Raw genomic sequence first — 25724 nt, forward strand, 5'->3', positions numbered from 1 at the left:
AAAATGCACAAAAAAGAAATTATGGCTACTAATGCTGCTCTCCTTTATTCCTTATTGTCTTCGACTCTGTGCGGCAGACAGTCTTGATGTGATTTTTTTTTTTTTTTTTAAATCTAAAGCAACAATCAGCATCTTGTAATCAGAACAAATCTGATATACTATTTTCACTGCAGCAGAAACATAATGAAGTGGAATTTGTGTTCTTTCATATTTTTGGAGTTGATGGGCAATTTGATTATATATTATTGTAAACTTAATACATTCCATTGACATAGTCAAATGGATTTCATCCATGTGCTGTGATGTGAAGTTAGCTGCATTGACCTTTTCTTGAGCACCTAAGAATGTTAGGTTAATCTCAGTGAGGAGGATATGTTGGACATCTTCGTCAAGGTCTACACAGAAAAGAGACAGTTTTGCAGCTTTAACTGAAATCTCTAGACAATTTCAGACAGCCTGGATGATAAATATGCTTTCAGGCAGCACAATCACATCATAACATTTATGTCTGGGTGAAAATGCAGATATTAGTGAAAATACGATTGCATATGTAGCTGATTCCAAAACACTCATAACTGTTTTCTTTTGAGTTTTGTTCATTATTAATTTATTTGCCTAGATATAGCAACCACATTCAATGTTGTCAGATTTGACAGGTTAAATTCTTCAATATAGCCCAATGTTGCCATCTTGAGAATACCAAATTATCAATTCATTTGATAAAAGACTCCTTACTGTGCAGTGAAAATCATATAGACTCTGTTTTAACAATGTGTCTGCGTCAGGGAAAAACAAAACTCACCATAGAAAACAAACGTCATCCTCTTCACAGGGAATAGTCTCCATGTGCATACTTAAAGGTAAAACAATGCTGCTGGAATTTTTAAATCCACTGTAACTAATTCATTGAAGAGAAGACAATCATAATATCTAATCATCAATGTAAATTATTCTTCAATTGTCTGAACTGAATAAAGAAACAAGACCAATCAGACAGAGGTATTACCATTCAAAATGTATGTAAGTCAATATTCACTTCCACAAGATGGCTAATTATAATGTAAAATTATTATGATTGGCTAAAGGACACAAAAAAGCATACATATATATGTGTCAATCATTCAGTCACTGATTGATCTCCATTTGTAGCAATAGTTATTCAATAGTCTACACTGAATGAGAAAAATAGACCAATAGGAAGCAGAGAAGTAGGAATTAGCCATTAAAATACATCTGATTCATCAATGGCCAAACCCAAAACATGGCCAGACTTAGCATAAAAAACACATTAATGAAAGACATGTGTAAATGCAATAAGAAATGAAGTAACAGAAAAACATTATGGTAAAGAATAAACAGTCAAAAAATAGTATATGATGTGCAAAATGTTGTCACTCTTAGAAATAGAAATAATATAAATAGTACATCAGACTACCAGTTGATCCTACGCAAGCAGTGTTTCATTGAGTTCATGTTTGTGTTATTGTATATGGAGGTTTTCCAACTTAAAAGATGAATTTTAAAAGTCTGGCGTGCACCAAAATTGCTACCTAATTGGGCGTGTATCTCCCGATGCATGAATATCTCATTCTGATTCAAAAATGGGCGTGGTATGGGTAGCCATGACTGTTCCAGGGCGGGGCCAAGAGATGTGTGGGCCAATACTTACGCGCCCTGGGTGCAAGGCCAGGTCCAGTGTCGCATAACTTTACTTCTGCTATGGAGGAGGTTGTAAGTTAAAAAAAAAAACCCCAAACAGCCATCTTTGAAGGACTGAAAGGGTCTGGGGTAACTGGGGTAGGAGAGTGCAGGCTATTAAACCAGAGGAGTTTGGAGGACCTAGCTCTAAACTGGGTGAACTGGAGGACGAACTGGTGAAACTGGTCTTGGCGTGGGCGCACGCCAGTTATAAAATTCCCTCATTTCTGTGGCTGAAACCTGATTTGCATGGCTGGGTGCACCTGCTTGCAAAATTAGGCACACACTAACACACGCCTAAGCTATTTTATAACATACATGTGCATGCGCGCACCCTTTATAAAATTGCCATGTCCCTGGCCGCTCACCAATGCACATGCGTCCATGTGCGTCCACACGCCCCCTTTAGAAGTTTACAGTCTAAGCATTCAAGGAGAGAAAGTTAAAAGGTAAAAAAAAAAAAAAATCACATCTAGGGTAGAGGAGAATAGGGAGGGAAGCCATGGCCATTCCCTTTCACAATAGCTCACCAGGCCGTTGGCAGTGGATAAAGGGCCATTTTACCACTTGCCGAGCTCAACATCTTTTCCATTTGCCACTTTAATTGATGTCAATAAGGTTATGCTGAATTTGAAGATATGAAAAAACTCCTTTCTTGCTGAACGCTGGCCCTCCCTGAATTTTCCAGCCGCTTCCCAGCAAGCCCTAAGTAGAGATGCTCTTCAGTTCCTGCTCTTTTTCTTTGACATTTGGCAAGTTCAACTGAAGCGTGTGTCCAGGGGTATTTTGAATTTCCTGTCGCTCTTGTGTTCTCTGTTTCTTTTCAATAACTTTCTAGCTAACTTCAAAGGTGAGGGTGGGTTATTTATCCCCTCATTGTGCTAAGAACGTGTTTTAATTGTCAACGCTGGACTTCTGGGGTTTTTTTGCTGTGGTAGTCCGGCCTCAGGGAGGGGGTGTTCAAGGCTTTTCTATCTTTGAGCTGGTGAAAATAGCAAATGGAATGACTTCTAAAAATAGGGCGTTGCACTTATTCCACAGACACTTTGATAAGCAAAGGGGTAATTTGTAAAGGGTTGGGGTGGGGTTTTTTTTATCGGGCCATCGGCGCCATTTTTATCAGTGGTAGCCAAAATGGCGCAGATGGCCCGAGAGCGGGAGATCACGCCAGGACCCCCCACACACACACACACACACACACACACTGGACCACCAGGTAATTTAACATTTTGGGGGGGGTTCGGGAGGGTGGGAGAGCAAAGGGGTCATTTGTAAAGGGTCGGGGTGGGTTTTTTTTTTTTATCTGCTCAGGCCTCACTAAAAAATTAACGATGTGAATTGGAATCGGAACCGATTCCAATTCACATCTCTAACGATCCGATTTTTTTCTCCCTCCATCCGAACCTGATCGTTAAAACGATCTGGCACACGATTCACATCTCTAATATATTGAAAGGTCAAATTATTTATAAAATTACCATTTTAAAGTTCGTGTTTTTAAAAATAATTTATTTTCCATCAAAGCTGTTTCGATTGGAGGTGAAAGCTGAGAGACTCCACCGTACTATCGCCTCTCCTCCTCCTTGGATTCTGCAGCCTCTTCATCTTTACCGGTTTTAATCGCCAGATTCACCGCAGTTACACAATTTCCCCTGCCTGTTTTTTCTTTCTAAATCATTTTCCCTTTTCATTTTCTGTCAAGTTGTTCCTATATTTTTTGTAATATCAGAGATGCCGAATCATTTTATCTCAAAGGCATTATTTGGCTACCAGGGTTCGTCTCCGTAGGGGGCGAGGCTACTGCTCCAGGGCTCTGCTGGTGCGGGCATGAGCTCACAGGTGGCTCAGCTTTAAACTCAACAAGCAGTTTGCAGGTGGTTCTACTCCAAAATAAAGACAAGCTCAGTAGGAATAATCTTGCAAGTGCAATTTGATCTTATGGCATCCATGTTGCACATAATTTACAATCATCTTCAGAAACAATTTCTTCTACCGTAATTGACTGTACAATTCCACAATTCCACAAATAAAGACAGCTAGGGCTGTTCAGTTCTTTGTTCCTACTGCTGACCAGGTGCAGCTGGGTATATTTATTTTGTCAGCAACACAATAGTGCAAGGAGACGTCAAGGTTCCACAAACAATTCATCAAAGGATGTATATTTATTCATAGAAATTCATCCGGCAACTCCACTTTCATATAGCATACATTTTATAGAAGTCCCCCGACACGGACCCGTGTTTCGCCGTGGCTGCGTCGGGAGGGACCAAGGACATCAAGTAGAATCTTTTATCATGTATTCCAAATGTCAAAAGGGAGTGCAGGCTTATTGCTTCTTGTGGTTTTGGATTATATTTATTTTGTCCCCATGGACAAACTCTAAGTACTCTATTACTCCGGAAGTCTCTCTCTGGGATTTCACCGTCACTTGTTATATCTCTTAATTTACTTCCCATGCAGTTGCCGGTCATATCGTTGGTTGTTCCCTGAAAGGTTCCTCCAAAGATCCTAAGTAGCAGGAGATCCTTTGACTATCCAAGAAAGTTAAGGGCCAGCAGAGTACAGCAAGTGAAGCATCTTACCTGCAGGACTGCAAGTTAAAAGGAGTGCGACAAAGTCGTTCTTTTCCTCTCCACCTCACAAGGAACTGCTGTATTTATTTCCAGACTGTCTCTGGAAAGAAAGCCCAGGATCATCGCTTGCTTCTGCTCCCCTGAGCAAGGATCTTTCTTCACTCCTTCCCAGCCCACATGGTTTCCTTCCTTCAATCTCTAGATGTTTGTCTCCACTCTGTGAATCATTGCATTAATCCATGGACTGAACCACTACTATCTATGTAGGGACCATATCATATGCTAAGAGCCCAAGGTGTCCTGACACCTGCATACCCTTCCCAGGGTTCAAACATTTAAAAGAACTTAGATCTTCAGGCATCAAAGTCCTTAAAACAACTCTGAGCTGTCATTGACTCCTTGTATTTAGTTCAACTATGCTGTGCCACAAATTCTGACACCGCTTGGACAGTTTAAATTAATTCTGTTGGTGCTAGTCTATGATCCTTTCATAGTGACAATGAAACTGCTAAGGTATCTACAGGCTGGTTAACCTAAGTGGTAGGGAAATTAATGGAGATGCTGCTGAAAGAAAGGATACTGAACTATCTACAATCCAGTAAATTGCTGAACCCGAGGCAGCATGGATTCACCAGTGGAAGGTCCTATCAGACAAATCTAATTGATTTTTTTTTTTATTGGTGGACTGGAGAATTGGATTGAGGAAGAGCGCTCGATGTGATCTACTTGGTTTTCAGCAAAGCTGTTGATACGGTCCCACATAGGAAGTCTATGAATAAAATGAGAAGCTTGTTCATGAGCACCAAGGTAGTGACATGGATTACAAACTGGTTGATTGATAGGAGACAGCATGTAATGGTAAATGGACCCTACTCTGAAGAGATAACCATATTAAGTAGAAATCCACAGGGAATGTTATTGGGACCACTTCTGTTCAATATATTTGTGAGCAACATTGCAAAAGGGATAGAAGTAAAGTTTGTCTATTTGCGGATGATACAAAGAACTGCAACAGAGTGGGCATGCCTGAAGAACTAGAAAGAATGAAAAGTGATTTAAGAAATGCAGTGTCATGCATCTGGGATGTGATAATCCAAAGGATGATTTGCACAGACTAAGACTAGCACTGTTAGATATTGCCCTAACAAAGAATTTTTTTGCTTTTGAGGGCACATTTTATCAGCAAATCTGTGGTACTGCCATGGGGGCAACCATGGCTCCAGATTTGGCGAATCTCTACATGGCTGTGTTCGAAGAGAAATGAATATACAACAACAATCCTTTTGGTCAATATATCAAAACATGGAAGAGATACATTGATGACGTGCTGCTACTATGGACTGGTTCAACCTCCGATTTTCAGGCATTTTTAAGTTGGCTTAATACTTGCAATTCCCATCTTCATTTTACATCAGAGACCAATTCTCAGGTGATTAATTTTTTGGACATTAAGATTTTGAAGAAACCTACTGGTTTTGAGACTACCATTTACAGGAAAGAAATTGCATCTAACACTTTCTTGCATTTCACCAGCGCCCATCCGCGATTTTTAAAGGAGAACTTACCAGTGAGCCAATTTTTTAGGCTTAGGAGACTATGTACCACTTCAGAAGAATTCCGCTGTCAGGCTGCAGTTCTGACAGATCGGTTTTTGAAAAGAGGCTATCCTCCACGTTGTATCAAACGCGCATACACACGTGCAAAGTACACTAACCGGGATTGGTTATTCATACCACAACAGACAGAGTCGACAGATGTTCTCACCTGTGTTTTGCCATTTTCATCAATGACCTCGGTCATGAAACGCATTATTTTTCAAAACTGGCATTTACTTCAGATTTACAATGAATTTCAAGATACCCCACGTTTCGTTTACTAGAAATTCTAATTTCAAAGAATTATTGGTTCATTCTGACACATTTGTCCCACAACCCATGGTTCGGATAGGCGCACATACCTCATGTGGATCTTGCACAGTGTGTCATGTGATGATTGACACATCCTCCCTGTATTTTTCGAAATTAGATTTTACTTGGGTCTTAAGACAGTTCATGAATTGTCGTTCCACAGGACTAATATATTTGATACAATGCCCATGTAATCTTTGGTATGTGGGGAAGACTCAGCGAGCACTCAAAACTCGGCTTATTGAACATCGGTCTTGCATCACTACGGGCAGGTTGACCGCCCCGCTGACGTCTCATTGTCTTCAATATCATCATAAATTTGATGATTTAAAATCTTGTGTATTGGAGCAATTGACCCCTAGTTGGCGCGGTGGAGATTTCAACACTCAGTTATTGCGCGCTGAACAACGTTGGATACATCGTTTAGACACAGCAGAGCCTAATGGACTTAATTCAGCAATAGAATATCAAGTATTTTTATAAAAAGCAGTAAGGAGTCATTTTGAAGTTAATCTTAAGTATATTTACCTGTTCATTACAGGGCACCCTTGGTTACTGTTCCGTCAACTTAATGAAACGCTACACGTCATCACGTCTGATTCTTGTTTTACCTCACAGCTGGTTGTTGATGGGTTGCCATAGCAATGGTTCTCGGATGACGTTCTGACGTCATAACGTGCTCAAAACCGCGGGCTTTTTAAAGGGTAGGTTTTTCAGAGTACTCTGTCCCGCTGGAGTTTATCAACTTTGGAGACGGTATCGTCCGGGATAAAGGTTTGCGTGCTGTGACACCTCAAGCTAAGTACATAACGATATCACATTTGTTTCATGCATTTTTCTCTGTTTTTAAACAGCATCTGTTCCATGATCATTTGCAATTGACTCCTGAAGAAGCGATATTGATCGCGAAACACCGGCCGTTGTCGGGCTTATTATCATTTTTCCATGGAGGAACAGATATCGGTTATGTGATTGTTAAAAATTTTTTTGAAACAATCTGAAATAAGTATTTTGCATGGACATATAAATACCGCAAATGACGAGTGGTCCGAACGGCAAGTGATTACACGGCCGTTGTCAGGCTTGCTGATGCGGTTTCATCAAAATTTCTGAAGTACTTTGTATCACATTGGGAGTGCACAGTTTGAAAATAGACTTGGAGTCTTTGTTTTTCTTTGTTTGGTTTACGGTGACAAGACTAGATTTGGTTCTTTTGGTTTTTGCTGTGTAAGGAGAGCCCATTCTGTGATGGCCATGAGGAAGTGGTGAATAAAGATGGGGCAGAGAATGGTAACTGACAGGGTGCTGCTCATGCTGACAGTACTGTTTGTGGTAAACAGTTTTTTTTTTCTGTATTGTAAAATTTTATAAATGTTATAATTTTATAAATTATGACATTCATTGTTTTATTTGCCAGTCCCTTCTTAATGATTCCTAACATTCTGTTCGCTTTTTTTATCGCCACAGCACACTGAGCCAACAGTTTCATTGTATTATCCTCTATGATGCCATTGCCTAGATCTCTTTCCTGGGTGGTAACTCTTAAGATAGAACCTAACATTATGTAACTACAGCAAGGGTTATTTTTCCCTATATGCATCACTTTGCACTTGTCCACGTTAAATTTCATCTGCCATTAGGAAGCCCAAACTTCCAGTCTTGCAAGATCCTCCTGCAATTTATCACCATCCGCTTGAGATTTAACTACTCTGCATAATTTTGTCCAGATCATTTATAAATATATTAAAAAGCACCAGTCCAAGTAGAGATCCCTGAGGCCCTCCTCTGTTTACCCTTTTCCACTGTGAAAACTGACCATTTAATCCTGCTCTCTGTTTCCTGTCTTTTAACCATCTTGCAATCCACAAAAGGACATCGCCTCCTATCCCATGACTTTTTAGTTTTCTTAGAAGCCTCTCATGCGGGACTTTGTCAAATGCCTTCAGAAAATCCAAATACATCACATCTACCGGTTCAACTTTGTCCACATGTTTATTCACCCCTTCAAAAAAAATGTAAGAGATTTGTGAGGCAAGACTTCCTTTGGATAAATCCATGCTGGCTGTGACCCATCATACCATGTCTATCTAAATGTTTTGTGATTTTATTCTTTATAATAGTTTCCATGATTTTTGCCAGCCCTGAAGTCAGGCTTACAAGTAAATTGGCTAATCTACCTGTGTGCTTTTTAAAATAGCAACTTACGCACGTAAATGTTGGCCCTGCCTGGAACGCACTTGAACTGTCCCTGCTTTATGCACATATATGTGCGTGCAAAAGTGAAAACGCGCACGAATTGTCAACTTTTATAAAACGTGGAATATAAGAATAGAGGCCACTTAAGAACATATATGCTATTTTTTATGCTTGCAACCTTTTGAAACTTCAACCCCATGGGCTTGATTTTCAAAAGCATTTGCATGCGTAAAACTGGGCCTTACGCATGTACATGCACTTTACCCATGTAAGTGGGCTTTCGAAAATTACTATAATATATGCCATTGAATTGTCCATAGGAGTTATCTTTGCAAGTGTACTTTACGTGCATAAATGGCTTTTGAAAATTGCTACTATATTGTATGTTACGTTTATGAGCGTAACGCCTTTGAAAATTCACCTGTAATAGAGTAACATACAGAAGGCACATTTCGGATCCTTCTACTCTTTCTGATTGCCGCTTCTTTGCTCATTAGAAGGAGTAGCCTAATGGTTAGAGCACTAGCCTGCAAACCAGAGAAGCCAGGGTTCAAATCCCAGAGTTGTTCCCTGTGACCTTAGGCACATCATGTCACCCTCCATTGCCTCAGGTACAAACTTAGAGGGAGATTTATGAACCCAGGATAGTTTATTGCAGAGGGGGGCACCCCCATGATATTTGACCCCTAACCAACAAATTATCTCAGCTGTACCACAGCAGAAACACGCAACAAAAAAAATTGTGGTATTTCTTTATCCCGTGGGATGACAGGCTGCCATTGCTTAAAGGAATAAGGACCCAAAGATTCACCCTCCCAGAGAAAAAATCACCAGGGGGGGTTAAATGGCAACCCCTGCCCCCCCTGAGATGGCACTGGCTCCCTAAAAAAAAAAAAAAATCTAGGGTAAGCACATGGCGATGATCCATCCCCTGCCTCACCCCCTCCCCTTAAAAACAAAAAATGCACCCTGGGTCAAAGGAAAGGCCCTCCCCCCCCTGAATCCAACCCTACCCTCTTTCAAATATATATCCCTGGTGTCTAGGTTATCCCCCAACCATAAAAAAATGGACATTGGTAGTCTGGGCGGCAGGTGGACCCCAACCCCTACTCCCTAGTCCCCAATACTTCTAAAAGTAATCTTTGATAGTCAGCGGAGGGCCCGGGGTTTCACTTAGCCCAAATGACACCATTTTTCAAAATGGCACCAACTAGGCCTTGCCCCTGTCACATGATAGGGGCAAGGTCCAGGGAATGTTCCCTCTCACCACGCATTTGCCCTTGATATTTTTTTTATTTTGAGAGGGCCAGTGCCATCTCAGTAGGCGGTGGTGGGGGGTTGCCACCGACCAGCGGGATGATTTTTCACCTGGGGAGCCATTTTTCATGCCACTGGCTCTTTAATTTTCACACAGGACCATCAGGGACTTGTGTTAGCGTCCCAGTGCTCCTGTGGGAAAATACCTACAGCTATAACAAATGTGATAAAATAACAGAGTGGACTTATTTTTAAGTCAGCCACCTTAGTTTATTTACAGAGGTTTCCTATGCGTAAGCTGCTTTGAATGCATTAGGCAATTTTATGCATGCAAATACATGCAAAGAAGTTTATTTCCATGGGGGGAAGAAATCTTTTGTACTATCGCAAGATATTGTGCGAAGGTGCCGCAATATGACGATATCACACAATAAACAGCATTTAATGTGGGTAACATGCTGTTTAACTTGTGATATCGCCATATCAGGGCTGAGTAAATTCACCTGTTAGATTATAAACCCTTTGGGGATAGGGCAATACCTGCAGTGGCTGAATGTAATCTGCTTTGAAGTACCTAAAAAAGTAGAATATAAATCAATAAAATAAACACTAGAGTAACAGAAACAGAAAAAAATAAAGTCCTCCTGTACTGAGCAAAGTAGAAAGATATTGGAGATGTATATTTTGCAGAGCTGATGGAGAAAATCAAAGATTTCCCACAAAATAATGAGCAGGAAAAAAAAACCCTATATAATCCTGGGGGAAATAGGCTTTTCCACTAGTGCAGCATATTTTGCTGTTGCTCCTATCAGAAATCACATGGTGAAACGCGCTTCTCGCACGCAGTGGAGTAGTTACCTAGGCAGGGATATCTGTGTGGAGGGATTATATGGGCATCTGTCTGTAGGTGTGAGTATGTGGGGTGCATTGGCTCTGGGTGTGTGTAGGAATGAATACGTGAGTGGGTGGGTGTGAGCGACTGTGAGTGAGTAGCTGGAAGGTGTATATGGTGTATATATGAATGGTGGGAGTGCTGACTGAGTTAATGACCGGGAGGACTCTCTGTGTGAGTGAGTGATAGGGTTTGTGAGGTCCAATCTTTCCTACTTCCCTGCACTGTCCATCCTGCCCCCCCCCCCCCCCCCCGCCCCGAATATCAGAGTTATCCGGATAACACCGGCTAACCTAACTCCTTCCAGAAACAGTCCTAGTATGCCCCTAAGGCGTCCAGCTAAATTTTACGTAGATAATGAGATATCCGGCTAAAGTTTTGCTGATTAAATGAGGGAAATATTCAACAGCTGGCATTCAGCCAGATAATTTCAGAGTTATCCCACTAAATGCCTCTGAATATGGACCTCCTACTAAATTCACCAAGCACAGCAGCTGTGCAGTATGCAAATGCTTGAAAATAAAATGATCTTAAATTTCAGTTGAAAAAAATTTCAGTTGAAAAAACTCCTTCAGGATAGGAGTAACCTGATCATTACTCTTAGTCCCTGTCAAGAGCATGGCCACCATATTTTGAAGGAGATGTAATCTTTTTACTTGCAAAGGTGGAAGGCCATGGTAAAGACAGTTACAGTAATCTGTTCGGTCTGACGGTAACTTTCATTCTGGCGTGCGGGCGCACATGTGCGCTTGTTTGCCAGTGCGCGCACATGGACACATCCATTTTATAACATACGCACGTATATGCGCATGCATGTGCGCACAGTTTTATATAGGTGCGCGCAAATGCCGCATCTACCATGTAAGTGCAGTCTCAGCTCATCCAGTTAAATGATAAGACTTCCTTTCCTCCCCAGCTCACTAGCCTATCTTTTGCCCTACCTGACCCGACCCTTGAAACTCTGCTGAGTAGCCTAGTGTTTTTCTACTTGCACCTCCTCCATAGCAGAAGTAAAGTTACGCGGTAGGGGGTCCTGGCATGAGCTTGTGCGCATTAGTACCTACGCCACGTTGTTACTTATAGATCCGAACCACCCGTGTCCAGCCCAGACTCCGCCTCCACTCTGCCCACGCCCCGCTCATTTTTTTTGCTTTTTACATTTGTGCGCGTATCAGGAGATATGCGTGTACGCGGCCGCTTTTTAATATCCATGCGGCGTGCGCTAGCCGGAGACACCCGCGTAGCTCCCGTTTTTGGCATGCACAAGACTTTTAAAATCGACCAGTTTGCAACTAATGAATGATTAATCGATGTCAGATCCGTTTTTTAAAAGGATGTTACTGCTGAATTTGGCAGAGTACTGTCTGGCAGAAACCTGTTTCTGCATTTAATAACTGTGGCTTCAACTAGACTCCTAAGGTGTTCTACTGTCTCAAGCCAATTTATCCCTAATATGGATGGTAAGAGAGTTAAATCTATCCCTTACCTACTCATCCATAGGGCCTCAGATTTAGCTGGACTGCACTTAAGTCTTGCTTGTTCCAACCGTTCTGCCATTTCCTTCAAGCAATTGTTCAAGTTCCCAATTGCTATCGATATGGGCAACAATTTGTTTGTCATCTGTAAAGAGAGAACACTCATTAAAGAAAGTTTCATGGCTTTTTACCTTTTCTCAAAACGATGTATTCCCCTTTCTGTTCCACAGGTGATGAGTATCCTGAGTAACCCTAGTGGAGTGCCAACTCAGGCCCAAGCTGATTTCTCCATCTCTCCTCTGCACAGTGGATTGGACACAACCAACTCTATCTCCGCAAGCTGCAGCCAGAGAAGTGATTCTATCAAATCTGTTGACAGCCTCCCCTCATCACAGTCCTACTGTCCTCCCACCTACAGCACCACTGGCTACAGTGTGGACCCTGTGGCCAGTTACCAGTATGGCCAGTATGGACAAAGTGAGTACCATTCTTCTAAATGCAAATTTCAGCAATTGCAGGGAGAATTGCATCAAAATGTTGGTGATTCAGTTTTTATGGAATGGAGCCAAATTCAGTAAACACAGAAGCCTGGGTACCAAATGGGCACATATTGGATTGTATGCACCCATGTTAACAATGCATATGATCTGTGAAATACCCATCCTGACACTCTGTGCACTAGTTAGAGATTAGCAAAATGTAGGACACCTCCATCTGGGTGTCCTAAGTAACTTGGGGCTCTATTTACTAAGATGGTAACTTTCAAAAGGGGCACGCAGGTGCACATTGACACGTGTGCGTTGGCACGCGCCCAGAGATGCGGCAACCTTATAACATATGCGCCCATATACATGTATGTTATGAAATAGCCTAGACACATGTATGCATGTGCTCTATTTTGCAACTGGGTGCCCACAGTCGCGCACATCTGGGTATGAGCCGCGCAAGAGGAGACATTTTATAACAGATGCACATCCACACCATAACTAGTTCACCCAATCTAGAGGTAGGTCCCCTGGTTCTTTAGCCTGCACTCCCCCCAGTTACCCCTGACCCCTTAAACCACTCAGGGGATGCCTGTGTTGGTTTTTTTTAAACTTACACCTCCTCCATAGCAGAAGTAAAGTTATACGACATTGAACCTGGACGCACACCCAGGCGCATAAGTGCGCACACTTCTCTTGGCCACGCCCTGGGATACCCATTCCCCGCCCACACCACGCCCCTTTTTCGTTACAAGTGAGATATTCATGTATTGGAAGATGCTGCACGCATGTGGGAGGCTTTTAAAATCGGGTGGAAACGTGCATGGCCTACATGTGCGCACATCTCCCGATTTTGGTGCATGCCTGGCTTTTAAAATTCACCTTTAAGCATTTTTCCCATTGACACCAAATGGAAGAAAACCTTTAGCAAATAGACCCCCTTAGACATCTAACTTTAGATGATCTTTTGTATGAATAGTCTAGAGGTGTGGTTTTCCTGTAGATATTTGATGCCATTTTCAAAACATTAACTAAATGTAATGCCAATATGCATCTAACCTTGGAAAGGTTAGATGCATATTGGCATTCAAAACCTTGGAAAGTATTTTGGTTGGGATGCTTCTATACCTTTTTTTTAAAAAAATTCTGTTATAACTCCAGAGACCATATCTCACATTTCTATTTAGTTGGACACTGCAGCTATAATATTAGAAAGTTTCCTTTCAAGGCCTTCACATTGCTCCTTACTTTTCTCTTAGTTAAGTCTCTTGCTCACAGCACTGATAATCTCAGCATTGAGGATAACCAAGTCACTACTCAATAAGACACATGAAAGTTGTTTGGTAGTTTCCAACATTTCTCTTTACCAATAAGGTGCAATGACGAGCCTTAAAGACTTTACAGCTGTGTCTTTCACTTTTAAGATAATATCTCCTACCTCCTCTTGTAGTATCTTTATTCTCCTTCTCCTCTTTCTCCCAATCTTCAGTGGATATCTGTGGGCCATTGATGTGGACCATCTCCTGTCCTCCTCTCCTCTCTCCTTCCTCTTTCTCTCAGGATGTGTGGAGGTCATCCTCTCCTTGGATTCTGGTAAACTCAGGTTCCACTTATAAGAAAGGGACTTCTTCCATTTGTTAGTTGATAGGGACTTCTTCACCTTAGTTGAGTCCAAAAGAATTTGGAACTCTAAACTCAAATAAGTTAAAGGTGGCATGAGGGGCTGGAAATAAGCTCATCCAAAACAAAAGTCTCCCTTCATGGAGCTTAAAAAAAAATGAGAGCACAGCTTAGGACATGCTGCCTTCTTGAAAGCAAAATGGATCCATGAGGGTAAAATGGAGACCTCTCTAGAAAAACACTGGGGACACTACCATTGTTAGCTGCCACATGGGGGAGCTGCAAACACCATTATGTATCTTCCTCCATATACTAAAATGGTATAGTTCTGTCCAAGTATTAGTAGGGGACTAACAGGATCTCTACACTAGTAAATAATTTACATCCACTTCTGATAAGAAATGTTTCTGTTGTTTGACTGTACAAGCTTTTAAAGTTGAAGTCATCAAGGCCTAAATATACTAAAAGAGAATTGCCATTTTGTGTGTATAGGAAAAATGCTTAGCACTCTACTCTGTGCCTCAGGTATCTTGTTACCTTCCACACAGCCTTTGCTAGGACAATTTGATATTATATATGCTTTAAGTAATGTTTTCATCTCTTTATATAATAATCATCACTCTGGATTCACACCCTCAGTAGTTTGTCCTGCATCACAGACCTTGATTTTGTAGGTCTAAGAATTAGGGATCTGCTTTTCTTTTATTTATTTAAACTTCCTTCCCAGTCCAAAATAGATCACCAAGGCGATGTACAACATTAAAATCTCATAACCAACAAAAATAAATATCAAACAACATTTTCTACATTATTGTGTTTCATTTTTTAAATGAAATAGAAGCAAAAAAAAAAAAAACTTTTGTTTATTTCCTTTGTAAAACTTCCTGCCCTCTCCCCACCAACTAAACAAGCCAAACAAAAATTTAAAAAACTCCCCACCTAGCCTTTCTCCTATCCCCTGATTCCCTCCTCACCCTCAACTTCTTGCCCCATCTGTGGGGATCCAAAAGGGCAGGATCAATCCATAGTTGCTTCTGCTCTGCAAGTGCCATTTTCAATACTGACCCAAAAGGGCAGGAGTGACTGGGGACAGCTCCTCTCCCATTTGAATGTCTAGACCCCAAGGATGAAGTAAGATGGGACCTGAGTGTGAGGGATGGGATAGTGGAAGGTCCAGAGGGGTCTTCAGTTTTTTACATTTTGTCAGCACCAGGGCTTTTTTGTCAGGGAAGGGAGAACCTGGCTTCTCATTTTTTCCTTTGTTTGGGTTGGGGTTTTTTTCATTCATTTTATTAATTTTGTTTACTTTGTTTCCGATAAAGAAGACAAAATAAATCAGAAATGAAAATAAAAAACCAACCCCCAACGAAAAAGAAATAAAATAAAATGTTAGTGTGCATCCCTACAAAATAACCCGTGTACATTTGGAAATCAAATACATGCGGTCACTCACTGTTTGCCTCTCCAGTTTAAACACACCCACAGGAACTTCCACAGGAATGTGCATTGTGGAAGCCCATGACTACTGTTAACCACTTTCAGGGCAATTTTCAGTCAAGTCGTTTTATACAGGTAAAGCAGTATTCAGTCGTATAAATAGCTTTGAAAAGTTCCCTCAATAGGCCATATGTACTAAAGGGGTTTTTTCCATTTTGGGGCAATTTTCAAAATGTCAGCATTGGGACAAAATCCATGGATAGTTTTTCCTGTGGATTTTGCACCAGTTTTTAAAGAGAAATTATAAGGCAAATTGTAAAAGCCCTACATGTGCAGAAGCTGGGAGATACGCGCAGAATTGGGCTGGTGCCCACTACACATTTTAAAAAGTGCGCGAGTACGCACTTATCTCCCAGTATGTGCACAAAACTTTTCTTTACAAAAACGGGGCAGGTTGTGGGCTTGGTCTGGGCAAGGGCATGGGCATTCCAGGATATGTGAATGAAACCAGCGCATAAGTATTTATGCACGCCAGCGTGCACTGGGTCCTTATCCATGTAATTTTACTTCTGCTATGGATGGCGTGTAACTAATAAAACAAAAAAAACTGAGGCTAGTTAGCAAGGTTTTAAGGGTTGGGGATAAAAGGGTAAGAGGGATGCTTATTAACTAGGGGGGTTAAGAAGTCATATCCTTTAACAGGGCGAACTGGGGAAACTGAGTATTGCATCAGTGCGCGTATCTATCAGAATCCCCCTGCTTAAACGATAGAGGTGGTATTTCCGTGCACATGCAGCCTATTTTATATCATGTGCGCATATACGCGCATATGTTATGGTTGTGTCCATTAGTGCGAACCGGCATACGCACGTACATGTACACCTGCACACCCAGTATGAAAGTTATCCTCCCTGGATGTATTTTCAACTTTGAAACCTCCCCACGAGTACAGTGAACCCATTGCCTTTTCCACCTCTATTTTGTGCAGAAACTTTGCCCGCGGAAAATAATGCACATAGAATTGAAAATGCAAATCATGAGGCCGATGCACTACTGGAAGAACAATTCTGTGCATGATTTCCAATTTAGCGCCCACTTCTTTTTGCTACCAGGATTTATATGAAAATAAGTTTGGTAGCAAAATAGCGTGTGTGTAAATTTTCTACAGAACCATTTGCAAAAACTTTAACTATACTTCATTTAGGTGTAGTTCAGTTTTTTTGTATTTATAATGCTATTTTTGCGCATAGTTTTATTATGCATGCATAGTTCAGAAGCTGTTTTTTTCAGAATTTTACATAACTCATTAACAAGGAGTTTTAATAACATTTTTTGCACGTAAAACTATGTGCAAAAAAAATAGTTATTTGTGAAGCAAATAGCAAAAGTGCAGAGACTGCCACAAATCACGATTATAGCATGCATATCGGCCTTTGCAAACTCTTTCTCCCATTAGCACATCGACCTCTGTTATTTTCCTCCCCTGACCAAAACGTGCTCCTAGGAACGCTTTCTCTTTGTGTGAAAAACCGCGTGCACTATTAGCCATGTTCAGGGACAGCAATTTTCAGACAGCCAATCTCTGTGCATAAATCACTTTTTATCCACGTAAATGGCTTTGAATGGGAAAATATGTGGTGCATTTGGCTGAAACGAGAGGAGCCGACTCTTTGAGGGAAAAAGAAAAGTCCCTAGCAGCTCCATATGATGAGAGAACAGACAAAGGGGGTTGTTTTTCTTAATCTTCTTGTAGGTGTGCTTTCTTTACTATCGCTCAGACTAAAAACGAGAGGTCTCAGTAAAGTGCCCACTGGTGTTAAATTAATAATAAGTTTGTGTTGTGAGAGAATGACCCACAGAGGGTTAAAGGTACATCCTGTTCTTCCTCTGGCTTTCTAGCTTGCCCTTGGCTTGTCCTCTATGACCTCTCCTTCCATATGCTGCAGCACTTACTCCACTTCACAAATCCCTAATTTCTTTAACTTCTATGGTTAAATTAGAACCGGCTGGGTTTGTGGACTGGATCAATGACAGCCTTCCCCCTAATTTTTTGTAGGGAACTAGTGGCATTACCCCTGACCTTTGCTTTACTTTTGCATGAGGGCTAGGCACACGTGCTATTGATAAAAACCTAAACCAAACTGCGAAACTGTGTGTTTCCAACAAAGATCCCCCCCTTGGGTGCAAAGTTAGTCACACCCCACGTGTGTGAACGAAAAGAAAAAAGGGGGAAAGAAATGCTGAGAGGAATATGAAAAAAAGGAAGGCAGAAGAAAAGCAATTCAAATGGGATGCATAGAAATAAAGGTTGACGAGCAAACCTGTAGGGGCAAACTTTAGTACATTCCTGCCCTGCACGTCCTTCATCTTACATCTCAAAAGTTAGTCAGAAAGCTATCAAGTTAGAGCAAGTAGGCTAATCTGGCAGCCACACGAGTTTATTCAGAAAGAAAAGAAAAAAAAAAATACAAGGGAAACAATAAAATGGAGCAAAAATGAGGGCCTAATGTTAGAAGAAGAATTTAGCCGCATAATTCAGAGATTAGGTAGGAGGCATTTTGGGGTGGGCCAGAGTTAGATGTATAGGTTTATGCGGCTAACTCCGATATTCAGCATCAGTTTTCTTTAGTAGATAATATTCCAGTTTATTCTCTTCTTTTTTAGTTTGACTATAGTTTTATTTTGTGTAAGTAGGACTTGGGGTTCATTGGGTGTTTTAATAGTTCTTATTTTGACACCAGAAAATACCCATTTAACCCAGACTGCTTAAAATCCACTAAGATTAACTATTAATCTTATCCGTAGTACCTGATAATCGTTTATTATTGGGAGTTTCTTTCCTCATATTTTACCTGGCTAAAAGTGTTCATCCCCCAGTGCGTATTTTCAATTGGGTAAAGGTTTGGGCAATTTTCAGATAGTCAATAGTCAAAGACAGATGACGTCCGAAAATGGACTTGTCCATGTCTGCTTTCTCACACATTTACAGCCAATCTATCCTAATCTCACACCTTCATACACCCATGTGCAGATCCTGAGTGCATCTGTTCCTAGATGATTCAGAGGGAATGTTTAGATTAATGTAGTCCTTACGGTTTCTAGAGGCTGAAGCTGTGTTAATGATGCCAGTGATGGCACACAGAAGCGTGAAAAGAATTCTAATAGATATGACAAGTTTAATAAGAGTTTTTCTCTAGAAGGGACTCCCTTTGGGGCAGGCCTCTGACAAGGCATTGATGGCTGAAATTTGTTTACTCACTGGCACCATTTGTATATCTCTTTCCAGTTTTTTTATTAATCTAATTTGGGAATTAACAAGTGAAAGAAAGAGTGCTTTGACTGTGTCCTAATGAAAACTGTCACGCCAACAGAACCCCTTCCCAATTTTGATTCTGGATCGGAGACTGTCCTTGGTCTGGAATTAAGTAGTGTGGTACGGGAAAAGAGGCAGACGTAGGAAAGGAACATAGAACCATAAGCATGGCATGATGCTTCCCTCCAGCTCAATAAATATATAAAGCCGTCTATCAATCCCTTTTGCAAGGAAATATTTCTGTGGAAGGCAAGAACCATCTTAAAAATGTCCCATTTTAGAAAGAACAAAATGTGTTATGATATCTTCCAAGCCCGTCTTAGAATCAGAAAGGAAGATTGTATTCAATCTGTTTTGCATAGTGTTTCATGAGCTGAGTAACCTAAAGAAAATGAGATCTAGCACAGCTACCTTTTTCCCCTACTCACCTTCTTCCATAATAATGTTGCAAAAGAACAGTAATCACAGTTACTCAGCAGAGACTTGAAAAGGGGCGGTGAACTAGAAGTATAAGAGCTAACAAAGGAATTATTTATTCTAATAGGGATGTGCGTGAGTTTTTAATAATTTCAAAAAATGCAAATAATGAGGCCATTTTTAGTGCATTCCAAATAAAATGAACCAAAAATAGCACCCAACAAAAATACTTGAATTTTTTTGGACATTAGCATTCGTTGCATTTTTTTTTTTTTTTTAAAGTGCCTCAGGCAGGACCAGGCCTGGACCCAGCGCTGAGGATTGGCCCAGAGGACTGGTCCTAGGCCTCAGTATCAGGACCAGGCCCTAGCTCTGAGGCCTGGTCTCAGTGTGAGCCCAGCACAGGGGCTTGGCCCTGAGGCATGGTCCCGACACTAAAGCCAGCATTGAGGCCTGGTCCCAGCAATGGAGATTAGTATTGAGGGCTGGTCCCAGAGCAGAGAACCAGGCCCAAGCCAAGCTCTATGCCTAGGTCTGGGGCCCAGCCCTGAGATCTGTTCCTGGTACTGAGGCCTGGGCCTTTTGCAATGGCTCAATCTTGGTGCAAGGCCTAGCCTGGTGCCAAGACCTAGCCCTGAGGTCTGGTTCCAGTACTGAGGCCTAGGCCCAGGCTAGGCCTGGCAGTGGCCCTAAGGCTTGGTCCCAGTGCTGAGACATAGGCCTGCCCAGTCCTGGCATCTAAGCCTGGCAGTGGCACCCATTCTGATACCCATCCAGGCATCAAGGCCTAGATAGGGTAATGGGGCCCAGCCCTAAGGCTTGGTCCCTGTACCAAGCCTGGGCCCATCAACAGAACCTGGTCTTAAGGCCTTGACCCCAGCGCCAAGGCCTAACCCTGATGCTCGGGCCCAGTTCTGGGGTCTGGTCCCAGCACCAAGGCCTAGGCTTAGTGCTGATGCCTCATCCCAATGTCAAGACCTATGTCCAATGCCAGGACATGACCTGAGAACTGGTCCTGGCTCTGAGCATAGGCCATGCACAGGGGCCTGGCTCTGAGGCCTAGACCAGGTGCAGAAGCCTAGGCCTAGCCCTGAGGACTAGTCCTAAAGCCTAGGCCCTGGCCTCCAGCCATTTTTCCCATGTCTCAGCTCTTGGAGAATGATTCTGTAAGCCAGGAGGATGGGCCCCAGATTAGTGTTACTTTGGCACCTTCCTCTGGAGTGTACGGTGCTGTTTTAATGTATGGCCATATATATATGTATGGCAGTATATCAAAATGGAATCAGATGCACCAGTGGAAGGCTCCAAAGGGGTGTCACTCTACTGTCATCCTCCAGCCAGCTAGGGTAATTTTTCAAGTGCCAGGACACAGAGAAGGTATCTGGAGGCCTGTGCCTAGGCCTTGGCACTGGGACCCGGCCTCAAGGCCAGACTCCTGTTCCGTTACTAGCCCTCAGCACTGGGCTCAGCCTGGGCCTAGGCCTCAGCACAGGATCGGGCCTCAGTGCCTGGCCAGGGCCTAGACTTTGGTGCCAGTGCCAAGCCTCATGGCCAGGCACCAGCACCAGGCCCAGACCTCAGCACCTGGACCAGGACTCAGGGATGTACCCTGGTGCTGGGCCTAGGCTTCAGTGCCAGGACAAGGTCTAGGATTCAGCACTGGGACCAGGCCTCAGGACTGGGCCCCAGCTCTGAGTCCAGGCTTCAACACCAGATCCAGGGGAGGCATAGGCTTTGGCACCAGGATCAGGCCTGGGCCATTTTTTGGCCCTAGTCACCACAGTCAGGGCCCCCAGAGGCTCATTTTTTGTAATGTTTTGGGGGGAGGGGTTAGTTTATTGATTTTTTTTCAGTTTGATAAATGAACCAAACTGAAGAAAACATTAAACGAACTAATGGCACCCTATGGATAATTGAGAAACCACATATTTGTGCCTAACTGTAAACCGTTGTGATGGTGTACAACTAAACGATGGTATAGAAAAGTTTTAAATAAATAAATAAATCCAGATGGAAAATAAAAACCTGACATGAAAAAACAAACCAAACTGAACATTTTGGGGCTTCAGTAAACTCCAGAATGGCCTATTCTGTTTCCTAAATTTAATTTCAAAGTAAATGGCTTTCTAATGGAGTGAGGGCTTTTTTTTGTGATATGCATGTTCTTTTTACTCTTTTAAGGTGCTGTTGACTATTTGGCCAAGAATGTCAGCCTGTCTACACAACGAAGAATGAAGCTGGGAGAACATTCAGCTGTGCTGGGTCTCCTCCCAGTAGAAACAGGCCAGGCGTACTGAAGAGACCATCCACAACCACCATTCCAGAAAAAGGCATCACAAGAACTCGCCAGCATCTGGGGAGCCATCGTAACTGAACCCAGTTATTCCTGAATCCAGAATTCCAGTCATTTCCTGTGCTGACCTGAGCTGTGTGTGTTTGTACTGCGGCTAAAAGAAAGAGGCACATTGTATCTGAAATCGGTACCTTTACGAGGATGATGTTCTTTCATATTGTTAACTCTGTTAATGACCAGAGATGACGGGGAGGAGAAAACATATCATTCACACGCTAAACAGCAAACGTTAACAGACTGTCTACCCCAGATTGTTGGCACAGGATATGCTATTTTGTAATATATCTTTTGTTTGTAAATGGTAAAACACTGTATAGGAAAACAAATACTAAATTGGTAATTAAGATATTATATAATGGACCACAAATACATTGGGCCAAAAGCAAAACATAACACATGGAGAACATTCAGTGAGATCCTAATATGATACCAGAGCAGGGACATAAGGGGCAGGAAATATTATTCAGTAGGGACAGTGAAGTCTGAATTCCTTGAAAAATTAGGACTTTTAAAAGACAAAGTAGGGTGAAGAAGGGGATGAAAGGTCACCTAGTCAGACTCTAAAAGGTGCTTGCTGTTAATGGTATTCAGGTCAGTAACCAAAGAGACGCCGATAGGTCAGGAAGACATTCAGGTGACATATGGATTAATACATTCTCACACCCTGGTAAAACATGGAAATCGTAATAATGCTGTGGATTAAGTTGTGGGCTTTTCAGATCTGAGTTTAGAAGCGTGCCAGTAGATCAGTAAGAGGAAAAGAGAGAGAGAAAGGGAGAAATGGATTGAACTGACTGTTGTTTAAATAGTTGAAAATCCAGATATGTGCTGCTCTTCAGCTATAATATTGTAAGCATACAACAAGTGGACAACTTAAAAAAAAAAAAAGAAAGAAAGACTAGAGCAGTAGGTAATGACATAATTACTATAACTCTCCATCCAAACCTGATGATGCAGGTGTCTTAGTAAGGAAAGGAGGATGCTGAATATTTCAACAATTAAGAGGCCTATGCAATAAAACTCATACCATGCAAAAGATTTAGTATGCTCATGGTAAAATAAATGTCGGAAATATGTTATTAGAAAAATTCACATTTTTAAGTTTACACTATTCTGCAAAAAAGTAAAGGATTTCTACAATGCTAATGCACAGAAACCTGAAAATACATTGGCTAAACAGCATGAGCAAACTACTTACCAAGGGCATGCTAAATAGTGTTAGCATGATAAACTACAGGCTCTATTTCCTGTAAGACTGGATGCATTAATTACCCATTCATCTCTCATTCCCTCCATCTTATTGCTTTGACCAATATCGGGCTTTCCCCTGAAAACTCTGTTCCTGTTGCTCTGTGTCATGGAGATTTTCATTTCAGTAGACAGTGGTGGCATTGTCGAGCTGCTACTGTCCTCCTCCTGCAGGTTTCAACCCTTTCGTCCACCTTTAGCCACCCATTCCATCTGTAATTTCACTCCACTATCATTCTGGATAGCTGTCATCTATCATCCCCCTCCACTTTCTTTGCTGACTTTGAGGCAAAAGAGGGGTCATCAACATGGAAGTTAAAGTCCCCAAGAATAAGGGTAAGGGAAAATGTTTTGAGAAATAAAGAAAGACAGGAATCAAAGTTCTTCACCTTAACATCTTCTTTCGACCACAAACTATGCTCTACTGCTCCTACTGACCTGTATGGCCACTGAATTGACCTAGCCTTTGCAGCAAACTTTGCTCTCTCAGGTTTCTCTAACTCTGTTCTTCCCCTCTTTGACCATCATCTGATGACTTTCTACTTTACCACCCTTCTGCGAAGTCTCATCCAATCACCACCAACACCTTTAGGAATTTCTTTGCTGTTGACCATGAAGTCCCTTCCAGTACTGTCTCATCTCTCCTCTCCTCTACAACTTTGTTGATGAGACAGCTTCTTCTTATAACACTACACTCTCCTCTGCTGCTCTCTCCCATCCTGTAAGGCATGCCAAACCCCAACCTTGGCTCACCTCCAGGATTTGCTTCCTACATTCCTATAGCCACTCCGCAGAATGTCTCTGGCTGAAGTCTCGTTCCCATGCTGACTTCATTCATTTCAAATTTATGCTCACCTCCTTCTATTCTGCTACTTGCAAAGCCAGATTATTATGTCCATCTGACACACACCCTATCCTCCAACCTATTGCTTCTCTTTGCCAAACTCTTCTACCTCATCAAACTGCCCCCACTTCCCATTCCCCCTTCCCTCTCTGCCCAGACTATGGCTGACTTCTTCCATGAAAAGACTGATGAGATTAATTATGAATTCTATACCAAAACGATCTCCTCCACCCCCCATTTCATTCATCTCCCTTTCCTTTGGCTCCTGTCACACTTTCTTCCTTTTTTGAAACCATGGAGGAGGAAACTGCCCATCTTCTCTTCTCCAAATTCACGACTTGTTCCTCTGACCCCATAGCCACATGGCTCTTCAGTTTTTCATATCCTTAACTGATCATTGCCTCTGCAACTGTCCCCTCTTCCTCCAAACATGCTGTGATCACGCCACTCCTCAAAAAGCCTTTCCTGGTCCTTGCTTGCCCAGCTAACTATGATTCCATCTCCCTTTTGAATCCAAACTGTTTGAATGTCCGTTCATCTCTGCTGTCTTTCTTTCATCTCCTCCATTCTGGATCTGCTCCAATCTGGATTTCACTTCTACATTCCACAGAAACCTCCCAGGCCAAGGGCATTTACTTGATCCTCATCCTTCTTGAACTATCTGCTGCTTTTGACACCACTGATCACCTTGATGCACTCTCCTCAGTAGGATTTGGGGAATCTGTTATATCAACTTTCGTGCATTCTCTTGGGCCTGACCCAAGATAGCCCTTTTTTTGCGCAGGTAAAAGTGTGTGTGCAACCCAAAATACGCATTTACGTTTGATGTTTATAAAATAGCATTGTGTGTAAGAACAAGCTACTTGGGCACACATATGCTAATTTTACGCGTGTAACTCTTTTGAAAATTAACTCATTAGCCCTTAGCTTCACCTGAATATCCAAAGTTAAAGTAAAAATTAAGCAGTTATCTTCGCCGCTCAGTGGCAGTTTGAATAATTATCTACCTCTCTGTTATCGATGGATCAGTGAAAGACAAAGGTAGCGACCTCTAGATTGATAGAATTCAGTGAGCATGGAGCAAATGACTTGGCTAGAAATAGCAGTTCAGACAAGCCATGCATGCTTTCCCTGGAACCTCACGTCTGAGTGCCTGTTTTGTTAAAAATGTATTTACTGTTTAGGCAGAAGTACTTTGCTGACCCCGGTCTTGCCATGAGCACTCTTTTTCTGCATTGGCGTATCCTGTAGTACTCCATACTCTTTAGGCCAGGGGTGCTCAAACCAGTCCTACAGGGCCCCCCCAGCTAGTTGGGTTTTCTGGATATTCCTAATAAATATGCAAGAGAAATATTTGCATACACAGGAGGTACTGCCTGCAAATACATCTCATGCGTATTCATTAGGGATATCCTGAAAACAATTTGCTGGGGGTGGGGGGTGGGGGGCGTAGGACCAGTTTGATGACCCCTGCTTTAGGCTTCAGCCTTACAGCGACAACATCAATTCAATAAATATTTTAAAAGCCTAGCATGTGTCCCTATATTGTTCAGGATGTATATTTTCTCAGAATTTGTTTTGCTACAGAAATGTCCTAGCAGGGTTGGTTTATGCTTTGAATCTTTCATTGCCTGTCTTACAATGCAGCCAATAGTACCCTGTCACTGCCCAAGGCTATAATTCTCCTATGTGATCCACTGACTTTATTAATACTAGGAAAATTTGCTCTAGTCCTGACTTTTAAACTTGCTTATCCTGATTTTGCATTAGGAAAACTAGAACTACATAACCCATAATCCTTTGGGATTAAAGTTAAAACACAGAACAATAGAACAATTCCTGGTGTTCATAGAGCTGTCTGGTTATTCTACTTTCTTTCTCTCGACTGCCTTCCTAAAGTGAAAAGATTAACTTTAAAGCAGATTTTTATCTTGATGAGGTTATACTAGCTTATGTAAGCTCTAGTTCCAGGTCAAGTCAGTCAAAGGTAATGAACAAAATATACTAGA

The 25724-nt window shown here is 41.9% G+C and overlaps 1 protein-coding gene across 1 annotated transcript in view; it reads left to right on the forward strand.

The window, feature by feature from the left end:
• PAX7 (paired box 7) overlaps window positions 1–25087 on the forward strand; it is a 227596-nt gene extending 202509 nt beyond the window's left edge. Inside the window, exons 8-9 of the mRNA XM_029579010.1 lie at window positions 12229–12475; window positions 21452–25087. Of these exons, the coding sequence (XP_029434870.1) occupies window positions 12229–12475; window positions 21452–21567 (363 nt within the window). The 3' untranslated portion in view covers window positions 21568–25087. The remainder of the gene's footprint in view (window positions 1–12228; window positions 12476–21451) is intronic.
• Window positions 25088–25724: the final 637 nt, after the last annotated feature.

Source organism: Rhinatrema bivittatum, chromosome 15 (genome assembly GCF_901001135.1).
Source record: "Rhinatrema bivittatum chromosome 15, aRhiBiv1.1, whole genome shotgun sequence".
In the NCBI taxonomy this organism is placed as follows: domain Eukaryota; kingdom Metazoa; phylum Chordata; class Amphibia; order Gymnophiona; family Rhinatrematidae; genus Rhinatrema; species Rhinatrema bivittatum.